The sequence below is a fragment of the Bombus impatiens genome, unplaced genomic scaffold (genome assembly GCF_000188095.3).
Source record: "Bombus impatiens unplaced genomic scaffold, BIMP_2.2 scf_0344, whole genome shotgun sequence".
Lineage (NCBI taxonomy): Eukaryota > Metazoa > Arthropoda > Insecta > Hymenoptera > Apidae > Bombus > Bombus impatiens.
Window position 1 is genome coordinate 1 of NT_176763.1, and position 11,217 is coordinate 11,217.

The 11,217-nt window shown below is 31.5% G+C and overlaps 2 protein-coding genes across 3 annotated transcripts; one reads left to right on the forward strand and one right to left on the reverse strand.

Moving 5' to 3' along the window:
- Nucleotides 1–894: 894 nt before the first annotated feature.
- LOC100743979 (BRCA1-associated protein) lies at nt 895–4,191 on the forward strand. 2 transcript variants are annotated; one of them, XM_003489552.4, is made up of 6 exons: nt 895–1,416; nt 1,927–2,197; nt 2,283–2,472; nt 2,554–2,872; nt 2,971–3,395; nt 3,466–4,191. In XM_003489552.4, the coding sequence occupies exons 1-6, from the start codon at nt 1,338–1,340 to the stop codon at nt 3,844–3,846; spliced, it is 1,665 nt and encodes a 554-aa protein (XP_003489600.1). In that variant the 5' UTR covers nt 895–1,337; the 3' UTR covers nt 3,847–4,191. The 2 variants fall into 2 exon arrangements, with proteins under 2 accessions (XP_003489600.1, XP_012241163.1); XM_012385740.3 differs by having other exon boundaries at nt 1,280–1,416; nt 1,910–2,197.
- A 706-nt stretch (nt 4,192–4,897) lies between these two features.
- On the reverse strand, nt 4,898–11,174 carry LOC100743625. The gene is made up of 2 exons (XM_003489549.4): nt 8,421–11,174; nt 4,898–8,194 (listed from the first exon to the last, which is right to left on the reverse strand). The coding sequence occupies exons 1-2, from the start codon at nt 10,905–10,907 to the stop codon at nt 6,527–6,529; spliced, it is 4,155 nt and encodes a 1,384-aa protein (XP_003489597.1). The 5' UTR covers nt 10,908–11,174; the 3' UTR covers nt 4,898–6,526.
- Nucleotides 11,175–11,217: the final 43 nt, after the last annotated feature.

An 11,217-nucleotide genomic window follows, 5' to 3' on the forward strand; every position in this document is an offset into this window, starting at 1 on the left:
TCGTTATTCGGATAAAAAGACACCACGTTTCTTGGAGCAGAAAAACCATTGTTATTGTGCACACTCGGAAGGGACACGAACGAATGAATGACCGAGCGAAAGCGTCACAAGGAAGTCTTAAAAAAACTATCGATCAGGTCTATCGACCGCGTCTAGTAACACCCCCTAGTTACTTCTCTTGTACCTAGCCGTTAGCATATAGATGCCGAGCGAGAACTCACGTTGCCATTTTCAACATCATATCGTCCTTTTTTATTTATAAAATACTTGATACGGGATCAAACGAGAAATATTATATATTATTATTTTTCAAATCGTACGTAAAAGAACAAGCATGATAACGTAATATTATAACGATAAAAACAATTTTTATTGGAACTTTTGAACATTATTATACGCTTACCCTCCTTTTATTTTTTTAAGAAGATTCATTGTAATTCGAAATTGGTTCATAGCGACTTAGGCTTTCAAAGTTATCTATCTGAGTTTTTATTATATTTATACAATGACATGTTTCGGTATTAAAAAATATGTAAGGCTTCTTCGAAATCCATGGTGTCTAATATTTTATATTTTTTACAGTCTTGTATAAAATTTTTCTATTCACGACACTAATTTAGTATTCTTAGCGCAATTATATAATTCTGTTCGGCAATTTTTTTTTTAATATGCGCTCAAAAATTGAAGAGCTACTACTAAAAAGAAAAACGTAAAGCCTATTTATATTATGTTGTATATTTAATGAATATATACTATTGTCCCTAATAATGATTATAAAGAATAATTTAGAAAATTTTGGTAAAACTTTAATAAAACTTTTGTCGCTTCTTAAAACAATGTTGTATCATGTTTATTTTTTCCACACTGAATAATGATATGTAATTATTAATTAGTACTGACTTTATAAGATTCATAATTCATAATAATAAAGAAGGAATTTTCTCTAATAATAACAATGCACATTAGATGGCGCGATACTGACTACTTTTTAAAGGTGGGAGTTACCGATTTGAAAGAATATATTGTATTTGATTGGTGAATGATAAGCGAAAAGAGAAAAGAACTACACAACAAATTGTGACTTTCCATGATTCATCGTATTCATAAGTTTGCACAATCAGAATGTAATCTGTCTACAATAATTTCTGTGACAATTAAATATAAGAGCAATGAGTGAAAGATAAATTTAACCTATTAATCGAAAACGGTGTAACACCTTGTAAGGTCATTGTTAGTTAATCATGGGGGTTGCTTAAAGGGTTAACAAAGTACTTAAGAATAGTGATCACAATGATAAATTTGTTTGTAATAATGCGCGATAAGTATTATTTTATGGGATGAATTCTTCTCCTATTTCGGTGTCTCTCTGCGTTATTCGCGTCGAGATTATTGACGAGGATTCTGAAGAATCGAATGGTAAATATTTATGTGTATCGTATAAGTAGAGTAGTAACATTCAATTGTTATTACTTATTTATACACTACTTGTTTTATAATGAATCGCTTCGGTTAATCTTTTTGTTTACAAAACCTTTTAAGGTTATGTTGTTTGTCATAACAATGTCGTGTTTATATTATTACCTTTTTCTATAAAATTCATGTAACTTCGAAAATAAGATATTTATCCGAAAGAGAATAAATAAAATTTTTTTAGAAAGAACGTTTATATCTTTTTGATTATATACGATCAAATAGACGTAAGGCTTGTAAGATATCATTTTCAAATTTACATAATTCTTTACCTTGTACGTTTTGTTCTTTATAAATGGGATAATATTATTAATTTTTTAAAAGCTTTTTCTGAGACCTTAAAAGATGCTTTCAAATATTTAATATATGAAGATTGTTAAAAAAATAATTATTAAAAGTACAAAGATCATATCTTGTTTGTATCATGATTAATTCACAGTGGATTTCGTAATCCAGGCGCAATGGCTACTAAGATGAGGGGTTGCAGAGAACCATCCAAAATAAACATGGAAAATTGCACAAATCTTACAGAGAATCAAGACTCTGCAGTTCCTTCTCAAGGAACTAGCAAATCTAGCTCTGCCTCTAGAGCTAATTCAGAGGAAAATACCTATGATGATTCAGAGATAGCTGGTGCAAGTGCCTGTGCCTGTGATCAAATCAATTTTATCTCTGGGAACCCATTTGTCGAAGTGACGAAAGGAATTATACACTTGTATAAGGAAAAGTGAGTATCCTTTAATTATGTAAATAATAAATTGCAATCATTTATGTCTTGTACTATAATATGTAATAATACTAATAAATTCTAGCAAATTAACGGATATACACCATGCAGCAGAACGTACCCAAACTATCTGCATTCTCTCAGTTCCAGCTACAATGACCTGTCATGATCTTCTAAGGTTTACAGCACCTTGCCATCAAGATGTTCGGCATTTTAGGATACTTAGAGATGGTAGTCCCAATCAATATATGGCATTGATTACCTTCAAATCTGCTGTAATTATCTTTAATGAATTAAATCTTCTTCATATACTGATTTTACTGTATTATAACATTACATTTTACATAACATTTCAGAATGCAGCAACAGAATTTTATGGTTCCTTTAATGGCACTCCATATAATTCTTTTGAACCAGATGTTATTTGTCACATGGTATTTGTGTACAGTGTTGAAGTGACATATAACGCTATGCCTTTATCTGGACACACAGAATTACCACTTTGTCCAGTTTGTTTAGAGAGAATGGACGAAAGTGTTGACGGGATTTTAACAATATTATGCAACCATACATTTCATGCAAGTTGTTTAGCTAAATGGGGAGATACCTCCTGTCCAGTTTGTAGATATGCTCAAACACCAGAATCATTTGCAGACAGTTACTGTATGGAATGTAGTATGTAAACAATAATTTTTTTAGATAAAAAGAAGTGAATTAAGAGAAGTTAGTGAAAATATCACAAATAAAATAAAAATTGTATAAATATTTCCTAGATACTGGAGAAAGCAATGATGCTTTATGGATTTGTCTAATATGTGGACATATAGGATGTTCGCGATATCATCAGGGACATGCTTTTCAGCACTATCGTGAAACACATCACTGTTACGCTATGCAATTAGGAAATAACAGAGTCTGGGATTATGTCGGAGATAATTTTGTTCATCGATTACTGCAAAACAAAGATGGAAAAATGGTTGAAGGTGGACCTACAGCAACTAAAGCTGAAGGAGCAGCAATGGAAGAAAAAGTAGATTCCGTACAGTTAGAATTCACGTATCTTTTAACATCGCAGTTGGAAACTCAACGACAGTATTTCGAGGATAGGTTGGCGCGATTAGAACAGCATTCTGTATTACAAACTACAGAACTTAGAGAAAAAGTGGGTCAAGTATCAGAAGAAAATGCCAAAACTAAGGTAATTTTTATTACCACTTGTCTCTTGAAAATTAAACGAGAAAGTTCATTGTTTTTATTACATATTTTAGGAACAATTAGCAACATTGACTCGGGAGAAACAAAATGTGGATAAACGACTACAGCAAGTTAGTAATAAATTGGTACAAGTACAAGCAGAATTAACTGAAGAAAAGGAACTAAGGAAAGCATTGGAATTAAATCAAGCCTCTTGGCAAGATAAATATAAAATGCTGCAAGATGAAATGACCGAGTATCAAAAGACAAAGCAGACGGAAATAACGAATTTAAAAGAGCAAGTACAGGATTTAATGTTTTATCTTGACGCTCAAAACAAAGTCGAAAATTCAGAATTGCGAGAAGAAATAGCATCAGGTCGTATAGTAATTCCAGAAACCTCTAATTCTGCTAAGAAGAACATTCGACCTTCTAAATCTCGTAAAAAACGTTGATGTTATTCGCTAATATTTTCTGTAAAAAGATTGAGTTTCAAATCAGATCTAAAAATTAAAATCTGATTTCATACCTTTTTATGTCAAAATAAACAGCTGAATTTTTTTACTGATTTTAAGCAACAGCAACGTGAAAGTATAGTAATATAAAAATTATGATCAATGCTATAAACTACTGATGTTTGTAATTTCTGAATGCATTTTAATATTTAATTCTTCCGAATTAAAATTAATATATGAAATTTTAAATATAAATTGATGCTATATATGTATAAACGAAATCTGTTATATGGAGAGTTTCAAATGTAATCTATCTCAAAAATAAAAGATGTTGTTTCATATTTATTTTTGCCAACGTAATGTTTGATATTAAGTATAGAACTATTTGCTTTATTTTGTTAATTTGTAATTATGCTTGTACTAATATTCAATAGATTATAGTATTTTAAGTAAAAATAGCGAGTATTTTAATTCTTCTAAAATTTCTTATTTTCTCGAAAAAATGTTTTAAATGAATATGATTTTATAAATGTAAAATATATTGAATTTCAGAATAAAAACATCTACTCAAAACCAATTTTGTTTATATCGCATCTTCTTAACTTTAAAATTAGTAAAGTTCTATGAGTAACTGAGAGTTATATTTGGAGGTATACACACATGGTATTTAAATTATTACACTTGTCCTTTAATTTATCAATAAATATTCTAATAAATAGTAATCATTTTTGCTAACTCTTGAAGTATTCATCAAATAATTGCATGATACATACATATATGTATGTACATTTAAATAAATTTCACTTATATTTTAATAAATAACACTTACTTAAAATTAATCTTTCATTTACCTACTTTTTCAAATGAAAAATATATTACATTTTTTTAAATCCATAAAACATTTGTCCTAAATATTTTCATCGAATTCGCAATTTGCAATATTTTTACATATTTTTTCTTATTTTATCATTCGTTTTTACATTACATTTCCAATTTACAAACAAGAAACAAATATGGTATTGGTACTTGTAATAAAAATACAAAGAAAAACTTATTTAAAAAAGTACCTCAATACATAATTTTTATTAAGGTATACAGGTGTTGTTGATTTATAGTTTCTTTTTATGATAATAGTTAATAGCCTATTTTTATCCTCATAAGAGTACGAGTCATTTTTAGACAATTATTAGTTCCCAACAGAATTTGTCGGTTCTGTTATAAAATAAAACTGATATACATATTTACATTATCTACAATTGCATTCAAGTAGAATACATATGTTTAACTAAACGATTGCACATTTGGACGTCGATGTTGGTCATGCATGCAAATAAGTTTCGCTTAATAATCGACGATATTGGGAAACTGCTATATTTAACTATTAACGAAACTAAGATGTAATTTGTTAAATAACTATTAACAAGATGAAACTCAAAATATGTTATGGAAACAGTATAACCATTTTAAAAATGTTTCATGCAGTTTTGTTGAAATTTACGGTAACAGTTTATGGGAACCGGCTTTCGTAACAAAACGTCCATCGAACGTAATATAATTATAGTAACACAATTTTGATATAGTTAATATATTAGCGCCTCTTCATTCATATTGCTCTCTAGAAATTAAATGATACATGATCTGCCAAATACTTTAATATAAAACAATTAACTATTAAGATATTTGTCACAGTATCACTATACCAAATATTTCAAATAATCTCACACACGATTGTTCTTGCTTGTCATTTAAGACATACATATATTTCAATATATGTATGTCGGAGAGCAATATGAGGAACCAACATCGATCAGTCTTGGAATTACAGTTAGAGATAAAAATTATTAGATATTTTGCAAAATATATAAATATAACTAAGATCCGTAACTACCTTGTGATAATTAATAATCCTAATTATTGATATGAGCTTATGCGTAGTAAATTCAATGCAAATAAATACGATTCTCCCAGTTCCTTCTCACATTCGATGCCAATACATAAAATCGTAATATATATACTTTGTGTAAAATAGTTATTGTAAAAAAATTTCGTACAACGACCAACACATAAAAGTGCTTAATGATTCCATAATATTGATCAGTTAGTTATTATTATCTAATAGTTAATTAGTATAAGTTGGCAAAAAGCATTTCATCGTATAGTCTTCCTTTATGGAAGTTATTCAAATCTTCAGACATGTACCAGTTAATATTTGTTAAAAATTTCTTATTATCTTAAGTAGTTACAGTCTCGAGTCATTGTATTTAGCAGACTATATGACGAAAATTTACGAAGTGCAACATACAATGCACAATGCACAATGCACAATACAACGTAAAATCGTCCTCTTGTTTTTTATAATTAAAGCAAGTTAAACCCCTTTATTTAGTTAAATACTGCTAGTAATAATACTAGCAAGTAATTCAAGTTTAAAATCTCTGTATTAAAATATTTAAGAAACAATAACAGAAACGAACGAGATTTGTAAAAGATTAAGAGATGTAATATATATAGATGTATTACATTTATTTCATCACTTTTTTGTACTGAATTATTGTTTGCTTCAGTTTAAAAAAAAATTTTCAGCAAATAGGAGAATAAGAGGTAAAATGTTACAATAAAGTATTGTGAGATGATTAAAAATATTAACTAAGTAAACTGGATCAAAAATCTCGTTCGCTTTTTAATTTTCGGTATTTACAGGTTCTCGTGCATGATGAATTCTGACATGTTTGTTATGATTGGATTTCGTACCGCTAGACTTTCCACAAATATGACATGTATATGGTCTGGCACCTGAATGTACTCGCAAGTGTTCTTTCAGATAATATGATCTATGAAAAGTTTTGTTGCAAACATCACATGTATATGCTTTGTTCTCTTCATGTTCCTTTACATGCCTTAAACAATTATATTTTCGTATGAACTGCGCTCCGCAATAGTTACAGGTATAAGGACGCACGTTTCTATGAGAATTCATATGAGCAGTATAATCACTGTGCCGGTAAAACGCGCCACTACACTGATTACACTTGAAAGGTTTGGTGCTACGGGCAGCGTGAGTCCATTTGTGCAATTGTAAGTTCCACTTAGTACTAAATGCTTTAGAGCAAACTTGACATTCATATGGTCTTTCACCATTATGTACTCGCATATGCACTGCTAAGGAAGATCGTAAATAAATACACTTACATACAGGACATTCAACATTTTCGCTCTCTCTTTGAGCATCTGGAACGAATCTTTTATTATGAGCTCGGCGCATATGTCTAGTCAGGCTGGCCATGTGAATGAATCTTTCGTTACAATATGTACATGCTTTGGGTTTTTCATCATGTGTTTCTTTATGCCAAGCTAGCTTTTTCTTTGTATGAAAAACCTCACCACAATGACATATGTAATCTTTTAATTTCTTTTTTATATTCAAATGATGTCTATTTTTGTGCTGTGTTAGATTTGAATATCTGCGAAATGTTTCATTGCAAAGATTACACTTAACAGGTGCATTCCCAGTATGACCATTGGTATGTTCATCTAACTTCTGTTTTGTTAAAAATGCTTTGTCACAAACAGTACATGGAAATGGTTTAATTCCTAAATGTCGTTTCATGTGTAATTTGAAATTTTGTTTTCTATAAAAATACTTTCCACATTGACTACATTCTAATGGATGTATTTTTAAATGGGCATTGTACAATAGAACCGAAGGAAATTCTTCGTGACATATCTGACACTTGGTGCTCTCACGAATTCGTTTTGTTGTTTCTGTAATATGTACTCTTCTATGATGTAGTTGTAATGATTTTTCACTATTAAATCTCTGATTGCAAAGGGTGCAGATCACTTCAATATTTGATGGTATTACTAGTGTTTCAATTTTTTGATCAGATTCTACTTTTGTAGTTACATCTGTACATGATTGTGGTGGTTGAAGTTGATGTAACAGTGGTTGCTGGTGATAAACTTGTTGAACATGTAAACCTGGTACAAAAATATCTTCAAATACATTCATACGGCCATCCAATAACTTAATATCCTTTACTTCAGGTTGTTCTGTAGATTCTCTACTGCTACTCGGACCAGCTTCTTTGTGCGCGGTGGTACTATGTACTCTGCGTTCTTTCGGACAATCAAATACTTCAGGACAATGATAACATTTGAACATTCTTTTTGTAGGAGTTTTTCTATCTCGATCTAAAAATAAACTTGATGTAAAATGTGTTGCTAAAGATCTGCTATCTAATAATGGGCCTCCAATTTCATTGTCTGATCCATCAGATTCTTCCCAACTTTCACGTGCCATTAGATCATAAGATGTTGACATTCTTGATGATTCTTGACCAGCATATAACTGAATATACAGAATAAATTTGTTAATATAAACATAATTTTTAATATCAGTTTTTATAGAAAATTTGTTTACAAAATATATTCAATATTAAATAAATTAAATTAATTGTATATATTTAAATTACTTGTTAAAACATTTGTTATTTTATAAATCTATTAAACTCTTATGTGAAATATTTATAATAAATTTTAACAATATATTTATATTCAAAGAGCAGCTTACATACCTGCCAAGCTGATTGTTCTGTACATCCATTGCTTTCTTGTTCTGATAGTTCACCTCTGGGTGGCATAGTTTCATCAGCTCTCATATTAATGCTTTTAACTTCTTCATCTATACCTATTCCACCTTCACTACTTGCCATAGATTGTTGGCTGGTTCCACTAACTGCTTTTTGTGAAGAATCACTTATGAATGTACTAGGAACTAAGATTTGAAGCCCATCAAATTCAAACACATTCATTGGACCTGCATGGGCATCTTCATTTAAACTAAGGAGTTCCACAGATTGTTTTTGTATAATTGATTTAGATGAATGAAAACTCTTTGAGTCAGAACTACTTGCGACATCACTAGATTCTGATAAATTTACATGATTATTACTTTTACTTGGCATGTTATATGATTCATCCATTAATGTTGATTGCTGAGAATGTTGTGAATGAATTGTAGAAAACGAACTCATATGGTCACTAATTCCAGATTGATATGCAGAATCCCCTTCCATTTTTTTCTCATTTTTGCATAAGGAAAGTTCTGACTGATCAGCTTTCACATCTTGTTCAACTAAAGAACAATCAATAGGATCTTTTTCTGGTGATCCATCCATTGCAACATTACTTTCTTCATCGTGGCTTATACCATTAGCATTCATATGACAAAATGAATGGACAGAAGCAGGAGAACATGGTTTACTAAGATCCTTTCTAACTCTTAATACAGAAATACCACTACTTGCAGATAATGGAGTATGAGATCTAACATTGTCTGCATTTTCATCATATTTAATGAAAGGAGTATGTGGGCTAGGTATTTCCTCTATTTCCATATCTGCTTCATCAAAATTATCTTCTGTTTCATTTTTTTCATCTTCATCATCTTCCTCATCGTGCAATGTGCTTGCATCAAAACCAATTGGATAAAAATTAAGGTATTCATTTGAACTAAAATCTGAATGAACAGAATAGCTTCTATGGGGTCTTCTTTGTACAATAGGTGATGGAGGTGCAGACAAACTGTTTTTATAATTGTATAAAAGACAAGAATTTTTATTTTCATCATTACCTATATTAATTTCCGAGCTTTGATTAACTTTTACTTTTACATCAGATTTACAACTGTTTTCATATTCAATGGGATTATTACTAGTTATTTCATGTATTACACTTTCAGCCCTTTCAGGAGAAGTATTTTTCTTTGTATCTTTACTCTTCTTTTTATCATCTTCAAAATTGGATTCTTTCTGTGGAGTATTATTAAATTCATTTTCCATAATAGTGATTAAAAGACGTTCTAATTGTTCTACTTCAGGCTGAGCTGGTGCTTTTACTGTATCTTCTACAGGCATTTCTGCTGAGGTACCTTCATTTTTGCTTATTTCTTCTCTGTGAGGAACTTTTTCATTAGTTGCATTTTCTGTCTCATTTTCTGTTACCATTGGTGATACTTCAGGCATAATAACTTTATTATTATCATCGTCATCTTCATATCTGTGTACATACCCCTGCATGTCTGACGATTCATAATGAATAGACTTACACTGCACATTTGTAGTAACAACGCACGACGATTCCCCATTATCAATATCCGGCAATACACTCTCAACTTTATCATCTGTAGTGACATTGACATTACAAGTAATTGCCAATGATCTTGGAATGCTATCATATTCATCTTGCACAGTATGCTGATCTGTACTTGAACCAAGGGGCTCCTCTCCTTCTTGCTCTATTTGAATTGTACTAGTTTCACTTTCATTTTGCTGCATAGAATTATCTTCGTTTAATGATGGAGGAGAAACTGGAAGGTTGATATCTGATAACATTTGTTCAGACTCTTGCTCTGATTCAGGTAAAATCTCAGGTAAAATTTGTTTTGGCTCGGAATTATTTACAGGTACAGCAATGGCAGTCCTACCAGTTGTTTCACCAGCCATAGTTACCACTGGTCTGACTCTAGTGGTGTTTGGTATGGCTGTGACTGGCGAAATCATTTGAACAGTTGGTATTTGTTGCTGCTGATACATACCATATGGATTATACAGCATTTGCATCATTTGATTAGCTTGTGGAGCCATTGCATATTGTGGTATCATCATAGTGCCATTATTTACAAACTGTTGATAACTAAATGAAGCAAACTGAGGTGGCATCACAGTACCAATAGGTGGACATTCGAAAATAGGTCCTATAGGATATGGAGATTGAGCCGATAGATGAGTATTCTGTGCAACTTGAGGTGTATTTTGGGATGATTGTATAGCTGGAGATGCTGGAGGTGCTGATGATGATAACTGTGTCTGTTGCACATTTGAGGAATTGGTACTAGCTTTGATAAGAGCTTCAATGACTTGTTCTTTTGGATGAGTATCCAAATGTCTTTGTAAGCTGATACCCTCACGTAGATAGAGGGTACAGACTGGACAAGCCACTGCACTTCCTGAAGCTCCATTGCTTACTGCATCCATTGTGTCTGAGGTATTTTCTTTATACATTTAACTTCTCAACTATTGCATTGAACACAACCAATGCAAAATTTTCTGTAAAATATCCACGATGAAGTAATAACACCACTTTATTCTTTTCGTAATTGACGCCCTTGCTGTTACTGCCGTTACTGTCGAATTCGTCGTATCTGTCGTAATTATCGTTCTGTTCGTCTCAGCTGCCTCTTTAGTCGCAGTCGTGGTTGTCACCGTCGACGCCGACGCCGTCACCGTCGCCGTCACCGTCGCCGTCGCCGTCGCCGTCGTCGGTGTCGTCGTCGGTGTCGTTGTCGTCGTCGCCGCCGTCGTCGTCGTCGTC